Here is a 16,838-nt window from a genome sequence, read left to right on the forward strand (position 1 = left end):
CTAAAAACTTCACTAGTGATCTGTGTGTATTCAGCTGTGCCAGAACCAACAGAACACAATGTCTCTTATTCTGATAATGGGAACACTGGGTCTGCTTGCTCAAGGTTATTATTTATTTATTATGTATTTAAAGTTATTTCTGTAATGGAATTGGCATTTGTTTTTTAAGCCTTGGAACTCCTTTTTTTTTGCTTTTTCATTAGAAAGCGGATGCAAACTTATAATACTATTAATGTTTGAATGTTCTCTTATAGGGTCCTATCAGGAAGTCCAGTCTCCTGAATTTCTGTCAGTTAAAGAATCAGAATCTGTCTCTATTAGCTGTACTGGGACCAGTGGAGTTGATGATGACATGAGCTGGTATCTTCAGAAACCTGGAGAAGCTCCTAAACTCCTGATCTACAAAGCAAATCGACGTGAATCTGGAATCTCAGATCGGTTCAGTGGAAGTCAATCTGGACTCCTTTTCACACTGACCATACGTGAAGCCAAACCTGAAGATGCAGGAGATTATTACTGTATGGGGGCTTATAGAGACAGGTGCACACAGTGAAATTCTATCATACAAAAACCTCCCTTAGTCAGAGAGCAAAGAGAGAAGCTCACCACCATATCAGTCTGTTGAGACAGATCACCTGTTTGTCTTGTGGATATCCACTTGATATTTTGTTATAAAATTATTGTAACAACATATTGTAGATGTTAGCAATAATTATTGTACTCATTTTAAGAAAACTTACAGTAATTTCTTCACCTCTTTGACTATATTAAATGCAGTGGAGAGGACATATTATATAATAATTAGGATTTATTATTATTATAGCTACTGAATACTGTATTAGCTATAAAAACAAGGACGTGTTGTTAAGGTTTTGATGGTTTCTTATTTATATTACAGCAAAATCTTTTGGTTGGTTGAGATCTTTTGTGAGGTCTTGGAGACCTGTCATGTTTAACCCAGACACAAAACAGCTTAAACGAATATATCTGAACATCTTACAGTAAATACAATTTAGGGGGAATGTGCTACTCGCAAATATTTTATAATTATAAAATGTAGCAGGTCTTTAAATCATTGTTTAAAGTTCCTAACGGATTATGAAAATACAGTAAGAAACAAACACTTGAAGTCAAAATACTTTTATTTTTGCAACCACAATAGGACTCAGCAAATAGTTCAAGCCTGCTGTTATCACTACAAACATTTAAAAAGCAAGAGGGTTTCTGCAAATTAATGTTAATTTTTAATAAGATTTTGGTGTGTCGGTTTGTGTGTGTGCTCTCATTGTACATCACACTCCTGTGTGTTGAGGATTTTGGAGACTGGATTCTGAGAGCTCTGTGTGGCCTCACAGCTGATGGTTTTCGCTGAGCTCCATTCACTGTGAGTGAGACTCAGACTGCTGCTCCAGCTGTACAGTCCATCCTTCTGCAGGACACCAGGACTCAGATTCACACCAGAGCTCCTGCTGTTACCATCCACCTTCCAGCTCAACTTCCAGTCAGAGGGGAATCCCTTACTGGCCACACACATGACTGAAGCTTTACCCTGATTCAACTCATCTCTGGAGGGCGACAGGACCGTTAGAGTCGGCTGAGCGTTAGCTAGAGAAAGAGGGACAGAGAGAGATGGAAACTGTGAAGTTTCTTTCACACATTCTGTGTTTTCACTTCCCTTTAACAGATTCTTAGTTCATCAAGCAGATCTGAGTGCAGCAGCCCATTAATACAGAATTTTTATTATTAAACACACATTGAGACAGGTTCAGTATATAAAATATTTTAAAATATTGAAATTTAAAAACTTGTCTTGTCCGTTTCATTCATTTAATACAAAACAAACACAAAATGTGTTAAAAAGCATACAGTGTGCTAATAACTAATACATCCTTTTTAGAGTACTAACTATTAAAATAGCTCAAATAGTTTATAATTGCACCAAGCACATTGCATACGATTTCTTAAATGAATGTATAATTTTCTTTTTAAAGGGACACTGATAAATTTAGATTCCCCCCATATTTAAAAGTTGTTGTCTGCTTTCCCTCAATTATATATCTTTCCAGTAACATTTCTGTCTCATGTGAAATTAATTTCAAAATTAACAAGCATATGAAATCACATTACAACCAGTTATAAACCAAATAAATTCAGAAGATAAATGAGCATGAAAGAGAATATACTTTGGTCAAACAAAGAATGTGTTCTTCATAAACATTTTTCTCTGAATATAAGTAATATTTATACTTTTATCCCTACTAGTGTCTATCGTATCTTGTTTTAATGTCTTATTTTGAAGATACAGTATAAAGAAATTTACTTACTTCCAACTGAGAGTCTTGTGCCTCCACCAAAAGTCCTCCACAGTGATACAAACCCATTCAGCGGCTGTACAAAAACCTCCTGCACACTGAACAACAGCATTAACACTAAACACTAAATATGATCAATAAATACAATAACATTATCATGTTTGTCTTTGGCTGTTAAATTGTAAATATTAAAACATGATACAAAGGAAAAATGTAACTTTCATTTAACTTAATTTAATTTAATTGAGATGATTTCCCAAATGTAGGCTTGACCATAAAAACTAAACACATTTGATTCTAAAAGAATTACAGTATTGTTGACAAGTTGTATACCGCACATTAATTCCCCGTAAATGATATTTTAAACTATTCTACTGCATTTAGACCCTATTAAAAAAACAATATTTGGTTCTGAAAATGTTGCCTAATTAAAGTTCAGGTTCATATTTGTAAACTAATTTATTCAGTATTTATTTAATCTCTTATGTGGACTTACTTCTAGTCAGTTCCTTCGCTGAAAGTCAAAGTGATTCCTTCTCATTTTTCACTGTACAAAAACACTTTAAAAGCAGCAGTCTGCAGATTCCAGCAAAAATGCATGTTTTACTGTTGAATCATTTTGTAAAGTTACAATATAAACTAAATGTGCTTCTGGCTACAGTCTGATGAATGAAGGTAGTTTTGCATATTTCCTGTCCTATAATACAAAATGCCACTGAAGATCAGTTTGATTCAGTCTTTCCAGAGTCAAACGAAAACAAAAATGTCTGCTTTACTCATTCTGGGAACACTGGGTCTTCTTACTCAAGGTTTAAAATATTGTTTTCTTTATTATGAGAATATGTGCTATTTATTATTGTATAGCTTTGGACTTTGGTAAAGCTGTGTTTCGTTGTAAGTTTTGGATTTACAGATGTTTCATAAAGGATGAGAGTCTCTTATTAGTATTTAAGTATTTACTTGTCTTGTTTTTAACCTTCTCTCAGTGTCCCATCAGGAGGACCAGTCTCCCAAGTCTCTGTCTGTTAAAGCAGGTGGATCAGCCTCTATTAACTGCATTGCATCTTCTGGAATTGGATATTACTTGAGCTGGTATCATCTGAAAGCTGGAAAAGCTCCTAAACTCTTGATCTACACATCGAGTTATCTTGCATCTTGAGTTCCAAGTCGTTTCAGTGGAACTAATTCTGGGTATACATTTACACTGAACATAAAAGGAGTTCAGCCTGAGGATGACGGAGAGTATTACTGTATGGGGGCTTATTCTGGTGTATTCACACTGTGAAAATGCCTCGTACAAAAACCCCCCTTCTAATCAGAATGCATCGATCACACGCACACACACAGTTTATAAACCGTTTTTAAATATTTTATTATATATTATATAAATAATAAAACTATTGTTTCTGCTACGTTTGCTGTTCTCAAGCACTTAAAGTTTAAAAGATGTAAGTTTAAAGTTTCAACTGTCTGAATGTAAAGCGGTAATACTCGTAATGCTTTACTGCCCCCTACTGGATACAAAAAGGACAACTACATGCTCATTTCACAGCACCTGTTTATAACGAAACCTGTGCAGTTTTGCTAAATGAACTGTAACTACAGCTGTGAAAAGGGCAACGTTACGATATTTTGCATAAGATGCCCTGGTTTAGATACACTCCGCTCGGTGAGTTTAATTGACTGTTTTTCATTATGATAATCGTCTTTTATCTCGTTAATATTTGTGACGTGTCTGGTGAAAAACATGGCGTCATTCTTACACAGATGGACACTTACAGCATTTTAAATTAAGGGGAATGTTCTTAATTCTCACACTTAACCTGTGCAAAAATATACATTAATTAATACATTTTACATAATGCTAGAGTGTTCGTGTAAACGTGATACAAATATCGGTTAAACACAAATAATTGACAGAATAAGATTAAATCCCCATATGCAGCTTTGACGAAAAATGTACACCTTTGTTTATTGTTGTGAAGATCCAGCTATCCTTTTACTTATACAGTATGTATAAAAGATTGTTTTTTATAAACTACAATCAAAGACATATTTTGATACAGGTAAAATCCACCACCCCAAAACGTGTCTCAGATATTCAGATTATTCAGTAACTGCACTGCAGCATAATCTGAAATGATCCTGTCAGATATGCCATTATGTCCAGCTATTTTTATAGAATATGTATTTTTATCTCAAGCATTTACTTTGCGACCTGTGTTTTAATAGAGGAAAACTATTTTCATGCCAAAGATGCTTTGCATCAGCTGTTCATGCTTCACTGCTCTGAGAGTGTTTATAGAGCTTCGAGTTTAGAGACACTTTAAAACTGAAAACTGACGATAAACCTCAAAGTTAGAACTATGATTTCTGTCATCCTTTGGTCACTGTGTTACATTCAAGGTAAATAAAGTTTATTACAAGATTGTTCAGAAAGATTAATAGGAAATTGTGTTTGTTTAGAGATCTTGACAGATCATTTCAGAAATGTACATAATGATATTTATTTTATAACAATATTACAACGTCTTATTAATGCGGAAGACTAATTTGTAAATCTTATTCATGTAAAGAACATATCTGGAACTGGACTTGATATTTTGTTCATCTCTTCTTCATAGGTTCAGTGGGTCAGGTTGTGGCTCAGTCTGGAAATCAAACAGTGGGGCCTGGTCAAACTGTTACTATTGAATGTAAACACACACCAAGAGTTAATTGCTGGGATTCAGAAGCAAGCAAAAAATACTGCATGTCCTGGTACCATCAGATTCCCGGAGAGGTTCCTAAACTCCTGATGTATTACACGTCAAAGAGAGCTTCTGATGTTTCCTCTAGATTCAGTGGCAGTGAGAGTGGAAACCAGATTGATTTTACTCTGACCATCAGTGAAGTTCAGCCTGACGATTCAGGAGATTATTACTGTATGGGGGAACATTTCATTGGAGAAAAGGAGAAACGACAATGGAGGTTCACACAGTGTTACAGCATCATACAAAAACCTCTCATGTAAAGATTAGTACAGCTTTAACTGTCACGACAAGGGGTGGTGAGGCATGGACAGAGGACCCAGGTGCGGGTAAGGGGTTCACAAGACATTTAATAATAATAAAGACAAAACCAAACAACCCACGAGGGGGTAACATAATAAAACAGGGGAATATACAACATGACAGGACTGGACTAAGACTAACTACACCTAACAAGACTAAGATTAACATAGACATGAACTACAAATCACTAGACTAGACTAGACTGACACGGAACAGGAACTCACCATACAAATAACACACACAATGAACCAGCACAGGACAGAGAACAAAGGGGCATTAAATGGGGAACCAAATCAAGCAGGGAACAGGTGAGGAGCATGAAACCATAACAAGATAATAAACGAGGTAACGAGAGGGCGGGGACATAAACGAGACCAGAGAGAATGTATGGAAAGCCATACGGGCAATAATGCCTCTCTCCACATAAAACATGAGGTTCTGTCATGATCCTGCCACTAGACCACGAGAAACATGACATGATGCGGCAGAATCATGACATTTAACTTACTGGAGATTTATTTAGTTCTGGCGAACTGTTACTGTTACTTTGTTTTCCAAATATATTTTATTTGTAATTTTGATTAAAAAATGTAATTACATTGTGATGCATTATCCTAGTTATCTAGGTATTAATTTTTATCTCAGGCAACTGAAAGGAAACACTCATTTAAGCACATGAAAAATAGAATTCAAATCAGTCATCCAGTCAATTCTTATTACCAGCAACAGTTAACACCCCAGAAACAAGCATCTCCAGCAATATTTTAGGGTTTAGATTGGAAAACACTGGTTTTGTATAACACATTTTAAACATGCCCCCCCCCAAAAAACCCTTGAAAGCAATAACACAAAACATGCAGAATTATAATTTTAATAATACTTTTTTTATTTGTTTCTGGCAGATTACCACGAGACATCTTCCTGTAAAAGTCTGTTGTTTCAAGGAAGAGCATTTACATTGTAAAAACACTTTTATTGCAACTTCATGCTTCAGTGCTCTGACAGTGTTTATAGACCACTGTGTTTATGATTGAAGGATTGAAGGATTTTCGAGATCTAGAATTGTGGATCTGAAATTATCCATGGCTTCAATATCCATTATTTTTGGGTACTTGCAACCTGCCTCTGGGATAAGTAACAACTTATACATTATACACATACAAATGGCTTTTACATGACACATGACACTTATGATTCTAATACAGAGAAAAACATTGACATGTATTTGGTAACTAAGTTTTTGGGCTACTTTTAATTTTATGGGACTTTGTGACACCTTAAATGTGTTGGTGTAACACTGACATTGTGAAATATATGATTTTGTGTTTTCTCTTCTGTCTTTCAGTTGCCGTGGGGCAGATTTTGACTCAATCTCGAGCTCAGACTGTGCAGTCTGGTCAAACTGTCACTATTCACTGTAAACATACACCAGCAGTATTCTGTGTTAAAGAAACAGGTTCCACTCAGTATTGCATGGCCTAGTATTATCATCAGAATCTTGGAGAAACTCCTTTAGAAGATCCTTCTAAAAGTGTAGAAGGGAAAGAAACAGAACACTGCAAACATACAGAACACAGAACATTTTTTTAAAGGTCCAATGGGTCATTTTTTGGAGGCTCTGTTGGCAGAAATGCAATATAATAAACATAACTATGTCTTCAGAGGTGTATAAAGAGCTTATATAATAAAGCATTATGTTTTTATTATCTTAGATTTAGAATGAGCTATTTCTATCTACATAGAACCGCGGGTCTCCTTACATGGAATTCACCCTAAACTGACAAACTGCTCTACAGAGTGTGTTTCATAAATACGTTATCTCCTTCAGCAAAGAACTGAAAACCAACTGAGATAAATCCTGAATCCATCCATGTGTCTCTCTCTCTCTGCCCCAACCATTCCCACACCATCTAATTTGGTAATATAAATCTTATTTATAAATTAAAAAAGTCATACATCTCTAAAAAGATTAGTTTTTCAACCCTAACAAGCATTGTTCAATACTGAAGCCACATTTTCAAAACTCTTCACACAGTTCAGCAAAACAGAAGTCTGTGCAGACCAAACTGTGACTCATTTCTCATTGCTTTCAGACAAAATGCATTCAGGACCACATTTTTCAAAATTCACAAACACTTTCGTCATTCATAGTCCACAACCTGCAAAACACTATGAATTTACAGCACATTTTTCAAATGCTAACACACTGCTTTCAAAATGGTTAAAAACACTTTAAAACAGAATGATGACTAATGCATGCATTTCTGCAGTCATTATTTTAAGTAAAGTATAGACAATTTTAGCTGAAATCCTACTTTCAGTCTCATTACCATGATTTACTGTATTTATAAAGGGGATGTTAGGAAATATGGATCAAAGAAGAGTGGTTCAGAGAGGGAGAGTGCATGGAAGACAAAGGAGAGGAAGACCAAGACCAAAAGCCGTAATCTCTGATGAGATTATTGATCATGTAGTAAATCATGGTCTCTCTTTGAGAGAGGCTGGTCTAAGGGTGCAACCAAATCTGCCGCGTTCAACAGTTGCATCAATAGTACAAATCTTCCGTCAGAACGACAGGTGAGACAAGCATACTTTGATGATACTGTAACTGAAGTAGACATTCCAGACGGTATTTTCCACGATGCATGGCCAGAGAAGACATCAGATGTGATGTTGATGAGAACTTGTGGCCAAATGCAAGAGAGAGGGAGGACTAGATCCCTCACTGTACTTTTGTTGATGTGTTGAATTTATTTTTATTCTTTATTTTTTCATCATCATTGCAGCCCTGGAACTTTTTTCCTCTTTTCACCTTTGCACTGTAACTTTCAAAGATGAAGTACTACTGTATAAACAAAGAAAGAAAACTTACTGTACGCATATGTAACAAGACTGATTAAAAATGCTGTAGAACATTCATTTTAGTGAAAATGAGTTATTCTATTTGAAAGACTGATTTATGAAACAAATAATTCAACATTTACTAATAAAGTTCATCATTTCTGTAATGCTCCTTGTTGGTAGTGTTTTTTAGGTCAGTATGTTATGCATGAAATGTATGTTTTCTGAATGAGAATTGTTGTCAGTGTTATGTAGGAATGATCTTATTTTGAGACATAAATGAAGTGTTTTGTTGGTCGGAGTGAGTTTTGGAGGTGAGATGAACTGTGGGGCCAACAGTCATGTTGGTAATGCAGACTGTGTGAAGAGTTTTGAAAATGTGGCTTCAGTATTGAACAATGCTGCATTGGGTCCAGGCATGTACTGGCCATCGGGACTACCAGGAGATTCCCGGTGGGCCGCTAGGTGTGTGAAATATAACTGTTATTTAAAACAAAGCTCAATTTGTTTCTTTTAGGCGCATATATAACTGCATGCGAGTTTTCTAAAAAAAAAAAACTTTTTATTTATGCATTATTTAAAGAGTGGAGAGGAGACAGGGCTTGAGGTAGGAGAGGAATGTGAAGAAGAGAGAGGAAATGATGAGAGTAGACATGGAGCAAGAAGAGAAGGAAGACAGAGGAGAAGATAAAACACATGATAGAGGAAAGAATACGGTACAAGGAAGAATAGGAGAGAGTGAAGAAGAAGTAAGAACATACACAGTGGATGAAAGTAAAGAAACTAAGGAACAAATTGATTCATTAAAACCAGACTCAGACACAAGCTCTCACAGGTGCATTTGGAAGCTTTTATGTTGATTGCAACAGAGAGGGACATCCTCTTCTCTCTTGATTCTGATGTGATAATTGACAAAGTTGCAGAGAAAAGTGAATTGTTTTCTAAGCTTCTTCCGTAGGCCCTGGTATGTGCACCTCTTGAAGAAACATTGAAAACTGTATATATAGTTACAGCAAAAATTGTGTAACCTAAGCATTCATTTTTCCCATCAGAATAATAAACGGCACTTAAATTAAAACCTTTAGTTATTTAGACTGATAAAAAATAATGAGCATTTTCTTATTCATTATTCAGACATATACACAGTGTGTGTGTGTGTGTGCGCGTATGCGTAGTGGGCCGGTCCAAATGAAGTCCAGGGCCGAATTTTTGTCCCAGTACAGCCCTGGTTGGGTCCCAGGGATTTGCACTGAGAAATGTGTAATGCAATGTAATGTAAGCAATTACATAGTGCCTACAGATTCCACTCCAAAATAGTAAACAAGCTCATCCACAGAAAGGTTTAATTATCATAGATAATTAGCAGCCATGTGTATAGCAGCCATGTGTGTTTAACACCTTGAAGCAAATTACAATTGGCATGGAAGTGGTGGGGGAGACTTCAAGAACCAACATAGATCAAATAAAAGACTATCATTAATATAAGACATCACCCAACTATTTGGCTAGGAACACCTAAGGACAGTGATAACCTGGGAACAGAAAGTGATAACTTCTATTATTATCCTCGTTTTACATTAAATTCACTTCATCTACATGATGTGTGAGAAAGCTAGTTTGAAGGAAAAGTTTAAAGTGTCACTGTCCCCTGAACCCAAAGTGCATCATGTGCTTTGTAACTGCAACACTAAAATAAACTTCTTCATTGAGATCTTCTTCTCCCTCATCATTTTTTCTAGTAAGTTAAAAGCGTCTGTAACCCAGGCTACAGGTCAAGTTACATGAATAGTACACTCACAAGTTTAAATAGAAGTCCAGGTCCGACTCTGGGAGGATTTAATAATAAAAAAATTTACCAAGCACAGTAAACCAATTAACAGCCGCCATTTTCTTTTTATTACAACAATACTAACACATTTCCAAGTTGTAAATGAAAACACAATTTAGAAATAAAAGAAATTGTCCTTCGTGTGTGTCTAATGTTCTATGTACCTAAATCTAATGTTAATGTATGTAAAGGCCTTTTTCTTCTTCTACCCGGGTAGTGTATGTGTGTGTATTTCAGCTTAGCTGTAAAGTTCAGATCCTTGTAGAATCACGATGGTTTCTCGTTTTAGTATCGTAGATCAGGGCTCGGCTCNATCTTAATGTTCTGCTCCATAAACATTACTTATTTTTCGGCATCATAACTGTGAACTCTCAGTCCTTCTCAAACTTTATAAACATTCATCCCCTTTCAGCCCCCTTCCATTCTCTTGTAGATAATCTGATTTAATGAAGCAGATTTGAGTGCCTATTTACTGTAACAAACATTTATGCATTAACATCATTCTCAGAACAATTAAAGGGCTGTTAATAGGAAATTGTTTAGCACACATTTGGGAGAGAGAACCATGTCTCAAAACATTTATTTTCTATTGTGAATGTTATGGTACATCTGCATAATAAATTATAAATTGTTAGAATTTTTACCAAATATGCTAATACTCATTTTGTTTAGCATTGATTGTGGTAGGTAAAATTTTATTATGTAAATGAATATGTTTTGTAGTTTGGGAAGATTTGCATATTAACTACTCTAAAAACTTCACTAGTGATCTGTGTGTGTTCAGCTGTGCCAGAACCAACAGAACACAATGTCTCTTATTCTGATAATGGGAACACTGGGTCTGCTTGCTCAAGGTTATTATATATTTGTTTGTTTGTTTGTTTGTTTTAAGTAATTTCTGTATTATTAGAATGAAAATGGCCATTTTTAGCCTTGGAACTTAATTTGTTTGTTACTCATTAAAAAGAAGATGGAAACTTCTCTGATTATATTTATGTTCAAATTCTCTCTCAGTTTCTCATCAGGAGGTCCAGTCTCCTGAATTTCTGTCAGTTAAAGAATCAGAATCTGCCTCTATTAGCTGTACTGGGACCAGTGGAGTTGATGATGACATGAGCTGGTATCTGCAGAAACCTGAAGAAGCTCCTAAACTCCTGATCTACAAAGCAAATCGACGTGCATCTGGAATCTCAGATCGGTTCAGTGGAAGTCAATCTGGACTCCTTTTCACACTGACCATACGTGAAGCCAAACCTGAAGATGCAGGAGATTATTACTGTATGGGGGTTTATAGTGACAGGTGCACACAGTGAAATTCTGTCATACAAAAACCTCCCTTAGTCAGAAAGCAAAGAGAGAAGCTCACCACCATATCAGTCTGTTGAGACAGATCACCTGTTTGTCTTGTGGATATCCACTTGATATTTTGTTATAAAATTATTGTAACAACATATTGTAGATGTTAGCAATAATTATTGTACTCATTTTAAGAAAATTTACAGCAATTTCTTCACCTCTTTGACTATTTTAAATGCAGTGGGGAGGACATATATATTATATAATAATTATGATTTATTATTATTATAGCTACTGCATATACTGTATTAGCTAAAAAAACAAGGACGTGTTGTCAAGGTTTTGATGGTTCCTTATGTATATTATACAGCAAAATCTTTTGGTTGGTTGAGATCTTTTGTGAGGTCTTGGAGACCTGTCATGTTTAACCCAGACAGAAAACAGCGTAAAATAATATATCTGAACATCTTACTACAATTTAGGGGGAATGTGCTTCTCGCAACTAAAATGTTATAATTATAAAAATGTATCAGGTCTTTAAAACATTGTTCAAAGTTTCTGACAGATTATGAAAATACAGTAAAAAATAAACACTACTTGAAGTCAAAATACTTTTATTTTTGCAACCACAATAGGACTCAGCAAATCATTCAAGCCTGCTGTCATATGCACTGCAAACAGTTAAAAAGCAAGAGGGCTTCTGCAAATGAATTTTAATTTTTAACAAGATTTTGGTGTGTCGGTTTGTGTGTGTGCTCTCATTGTACATCACACTCCTGTGTGTTGAGGATTTTGGAGACTGGATTCTGTGAGCTCTGTGTGGCCTCACAGCTGATGGTTTTCGCTGAGCTCCATTCACTGTGAGTGAGACTCAGACTGCTGCTCCAGCTGTACAGTCCATCCTTCTGCAGGACACCAGGACTCAGATTCACACCAGAGCTCCTGCTGTTACCATCCACCTTCCAGCTCAACTTCCAGTCAGAGGGGAATCCCTTACTGGCCACACACATGACTGAAGCTTTACCCTGATTCAACTCATCTCTGGAGGGCGACAGGACCGTTAGAGTCGGCTGAGCGTTAGCTATAGAGAAAGAGGGACAGAGAGAGATGGAAACTGTGAAGTTTCTTTCACACATTCTGTGTTTTCACTTCCCTTTAACAGATTCTTAGTCAATCAAGCAGATCTGAGTGCAGCGGCCCATTAAAACAGATTTTTTATTATTAAACACGTTTTGACATATTTAGTTTATGAAATATTTAAAATATTGAAATTAAAGCATTTAATTATTTTTCAGTATTTATGTTTATACATATTATTTTTACATTTATAAAAGTACATTCAGATTTTAGATTACAAAAGATTAAAAACTACAAAAAAGTAAAGTACAAATTATGAACTATTAAAAATTCTGAATTTATAAAGTTATACTTGCATCAAAAGGCATACAATCGAAATATAAATACGATTTTTTTAAACACATATTTACTATTTGTGTTTTTAAATTCGTATTTATAACTATAAATTCTTAAAGTTGGCGTCTGTTCTACCTCAACTGTAATTTTTACAGTTACATTTCTGTCTTGTGTGAAATTTGTTACAAAATTAACAAGCATATTAGATCACTTTTAAACCAACTATAAACCAAATTAGTTCAGAAAATAAATGTGTGAGATAAACTTTGATCAAACCAGGACAAAGTATGTGTTCTTCATAAACCGTATTTTTTATAATATACGTAATATAATTTATTTTATCATTAGTGTCTTTTTTTGTTATCTTCTTTTAATGTCTTATGTTAAAAATAAAGTGATATTTACTTACTTCCAACTGAGAGTCTTGTCCCTCCACCAAAAGTCCACCACAGTGATACAAACCCATTCAGCGGCTGTACAAAAACCTCCTGCATGTTAATACTGCATGTACACCGACTGCACCATTTGGTTTTTGTTGCTCTCACAATTAATATGTGAGATAGTAGTATTTTTAAACAGATGTTTAAAAATACAAGTAGGAAGAATTAACATTACATTCAGTGTTATCAGATTTATCTAAAATTTACGGTTAGATATACGAGCGTTGTATTTTAGGTAATATTTCTCTATCATTTGAACATTTTTTAACATTCTATATTTAAAAACATGTTGTATTCATTAATACTATTTGTGTTTAGAATTATTTTACAATTTATTGTAAGACATACCAATACAACTCAAATAACAGACATCTGAATAAACACATTAGCTCATAATAAAATAATACATTTAAATAAAACAAAATAAAATTTGTTATTACATGTACTGACCTTTAATTCTCTTGCAATACAATAACCGGTGATTTCAAATCTGCATATTTTATGAATCTCTTCAATCAGATTATTCAGTAACTGCACTATCTACTTTTCTTTTGCTAAATTTAACATCATTTGTAATACAATTATTGCCATTATTTTTGTCTCAAGCATTTATTCATTGATTGTTTTACTGAGGGAATATGCTTTCAAACAGACGCTTTGCATTGGCTGTTCGTTCATGCTTCACTGCTCTAAGAGTGTTTATAGACCTCTGCGTTTACAGACACTTTAAAACTAAAAGCTATTTTTATGACAACAAACTTCAACCCAAATATGATGCACCTGTATATCATCATTTGGATACTGTTCTGCATTCAAGGTAAAGAATTTCATTTTATTTGATGGATTGAATTGTGCATTATAATAATTGTTTATTAATGCTGACAAAATGTTGATCTTATTTATGTAGAGAACATATCAGGAACTGGACTTGATGTTATTTGATACGTTCTTCACAGCTTCAGTGGGTCAGGTTGTGACTCAGTCTGAAAATCAGAGAGTGGAGCCTGGTCAAACTGTCACTATTGAATGTAAACACACACCAGCAATGAAATGCATTGATTCAGAAGCAAGCAAAAAATATTGCATGTCCTGGTACCATCAGATTCCTGGAGAGGTTCCTAAACTTCTGATGTATTACACGTCAAAGAGAGCTTCAGGAGTTTCCTCTAGATTCAGTGGCAGTGAGAGTGGAAACCACATAGATTTTGCTCTGACCATCAGTGAAGTTAAACCTGAAGATTCAGGAGATTATTACTGTCAGAGTCAACACAACAGAGGCAGTAAGGGCTGGGTGTCCACACAGTGTAAAAGCGTCATTCAAAAACATCCTTTAAACTTTAATGCTGCTGGCTGGAAGATCTTTCTGAAAGTGTAGAGGGAAAATAAACAGCCACTATACTGTAGACATACTGTACACACAGAGGATAATTTAAATAATGTATTTCCTAATTTCTAGTTAATGTAATATTCATCAAAAGACACAAATGTGTAGGGTATTGAGTCATAATTATAATTTCTAGCATTTGGTTCCTCCTCAAAGTCCACCACAGGCATGAATTCCCACAAAGTATTTTTTTTTCATTTTTAAAGAATTCATTACTGTATAAATTCTCCTGACAGAGAGCCGTGAAGACAGGAAAAACAGGAATAAAGTTTACTGCCCCCTAGTGGTTTTATCACAAGTTTCGAAACTTTTGTTCTGAATTGAAACTTCTGCTAGTTAAGGTTTTTTCCACTCAAATGATGCTTTGCATAGACAGCTCATGCTTCAGTGCTCTGAAAGTGTTTATAGACCTGTGAACAGTTTTAACACAACACCTGCTCACTAAAACAACCTGAAGCAAATATGATTCTCTTCATATGGGCACTTTGCTTCATCCAAGGTAACTATTTTTACTTACACTCATTTTTGTTGTATATTTTAAGATATAATAATGAATTTTAAAATGCTTCACAATATTCTAATTAAGGAGTTTCTCATTTCAAACAGGTGTTTTGGGACAGGTTGTTGTGAATCAGCCTGAAGTTAAATCTGCTCAGCTTGGTCAGAGCGTCTCTATTGACTGTAAGGTCAACACTGTAGTTTATAGGAAGCCAGATGGCAAAGTCTCTAAAGGAGATTACTACATCTCCTGGTATCTTCAGAGAGCAGAGGGTCCCCCTAAACTCCTGATATATTTCACAACAATGAAGCCCTCAGATACTCCATCCAGAATGAGTGGTGGAGGCAGTTTTCACTCTGGAGGAAACGGTCTTGATTTCACTCTCACCATTGATAATGTCCAGCTTGAAGATGCAGGAGTTTATTACTGTTTAAGTTACCATGAGATCAATAACAAAGCTGTGTTCACACAGTGAAAAAGTGTAATACAACAACCTCCCTTGTACAGATTACTGAGAATCTGATGAACCGAGAGACCAGGTGCTGGAAGCAGAACAAAAATAGAGTGAACACAAGTGTGTATGAGATATACAAACATAAAACACTTAATCTGGCCTCAGTAAATCTATCATTTATCATCTTAATGTTCTGCTCTATAAACATTACATTACATCTTTTTTGCCATCATAACTGTGAACTCTCAGTGCTTCTCAAACTTTATAAACATTCATCCCCTTTCAGCCCCCTTCTCTTGTAGATAATCTGATTTAATGAAGCAGATTTGAGTGCCTATTTACTGTAACCAACATTTATGGATTAACATCATTTGTTGCTGTTAATATGAAATTGTTTAGCACACATTTGGGAGAGAGAACCATGTCTCAAAACATTTATTTTCTATTGTGAATGTTATGGTACATCTGCATATTAATTTATAAATTGTTTGAATTTTTACCAAATATGCCAATACTCATTTTGATATACAATTTCAGTATGTAAATGAATATGTTATGAAGTTTGTGAAGATTTGCATATTAACTACTCTAAAAACTTCACTAGTGATCTGTGTGTATTCAGCTGTGCCAGAACCAACAGAACACAATGTCTCTTATTCTGATAATGGGAACACTGGGTCTGCTTGCTCAAGGTTATTATTTACTTATTATGTATTTAAAGTAATTTCTGTAATGGAATTGGCATTTGTTTTTTAAGAATTGGAACTCATTTTTTGTTTTTTCATTAGAAAGAGGATGCAAACTTATAATACTATTAATGTTTGAATGTTCTCTTAGGGTCCTATCAGGAGGTTCAGTCTCCTGAATTTCTGTCAGTTAAAGAATCAGAATCTGTCTCTATTAGCTGTACTGGGACCAGTGGAGTTGTTGATGACATGAGCTGGTATCTGCAGAAACCTGGAGAAGCTCCTAAACTCCTGATCTATGATGCAAATCGACGTGCATCTGGAATCTCAGATCGGTTCAGTGGAAGTCAATCTGGACTCTTTTTCACACTGACCATACGTGAAGCCAAACCTGAAGATGCAGGAGATTATTACTGTATGGGGGCTTATAGTGGAAGGCGCACACAGTGAAATTCTGTCATACAAAAACCTCCCTTAGTCAGAAAGCAAAGAGAGAAGCTCACCACCATATCAGTCTGTTGAGACAGATCACCTGTTTGTCTTGTGGATATCCACTTGATATTTTGTTATAAAATTATTGTAACAACATATTGTAGATGTTAGCAATAATTATTGTACTCATTTTAAGAAAA

At 35.1% G+C, this 16,838-nt stretch overlaps 7 gene segments (V, D, J or C); 5 read left to right on the forward strand and 2 right to left on the reverse strand.

Annotated features, from left to right (window-relative positions):
• The first annotated feature begins 20 nt into the window (after positions 1-20).
• On the forward strand, positions 21-652 carry LOC130566841 (immunoglobulin kappa variable 1-6-like). The segment is given in 2 exon segments: positions 21-104; positions 255-652. Coding segments are annotated over 2 exon segments (345 nt in total).
• A 457-nt stretch (positions 653-1,109) lies between these two features.
• On the reverse strand, positions 1,110-2,424 carry LOC130566914 (Ig kappa-b4 chain C region-like). The segment is given in 2 exon segments: positions 1,110-1,605; positions 2,325-2,424. Coding segments are annotated over 2 exon segments (423 nt in total).
• A 2,206-nt stretch (positions 2,425-4,630) lies between these two features.
• Positions 4,631-6,221, forward strand: LOC130566838 (Ig kappa chain V region 3381-like). The segment is given in 2 exon segments: positions 4,631-4,718; positions 4,937-6,221. Coding segments are annotated over 2 exon segments (429 nt in total).
• A 4,610-nt stretch (positions 6,222-10,831) lies between these two features.
• LOC130566843 (immunoglobulin kappa variable 1-6-like) lies at positions 10,832-11,926 on the forward strand. The segment is given in 2 exon segments: positions 10,832-10,888; positions 11,049-11,926. Coding segments are annotated over 2 exon segments (345 nt in total).
• Positions 11,927-11,933: 7 nt separating this feature from the next.
• Positions 11,934-13,861, reverse strand: LOC130566915 (Ig kappa-b4 chain C region-like). The segment is given in 4 exon segments: positions 11,934-12,411; positions 13,153-13,216; positions 13,634-13,692; positions 13,813-13,861. Coding segments are annotated over 4 exon segments (495 nt in total).
• Positions 13,862-14,893: 1,032 nt separating this feature from the next.
• Positions 14,894-15,674, forward strand: LOC130566839 (immunoglobulin kappa variable 4-1-like). The segment is given in 2 exon segments: positions 14,894-15,066; positions 15,174-15,674. Coding segments are annotated over 2 exon segments (405 nt in total).
• Positions 15,675-16,128: 454 nt separating this feature from the next.
• Positions 16,129-16,745, forward strand: LOC130566844 (immunoglobulin kappa variable 1-6-like). The segment is given in 2 exon segments: positions 16,129-16,212; positions 16,358-16,745. Coding segments are annotated over 2 exon segments (345 nt in total).
• Positions 16,746-16,838: the final 93 nt, after the last annotated feature.

This window comes from Triplophysa rosa, linkage group LG16 (genome assembly GCF_024868665.1).
Source record: "Triplophysa rosa linkage group LG16, Trosa_1v2, whole genome shotgun sequence".
Lineage (NCBI taxonomy): Eukaryota > Metazoa > Chordata > Actinopteri > Cypriniformes > Nemacheilidae > Triplophysa > Triplophysa rosa.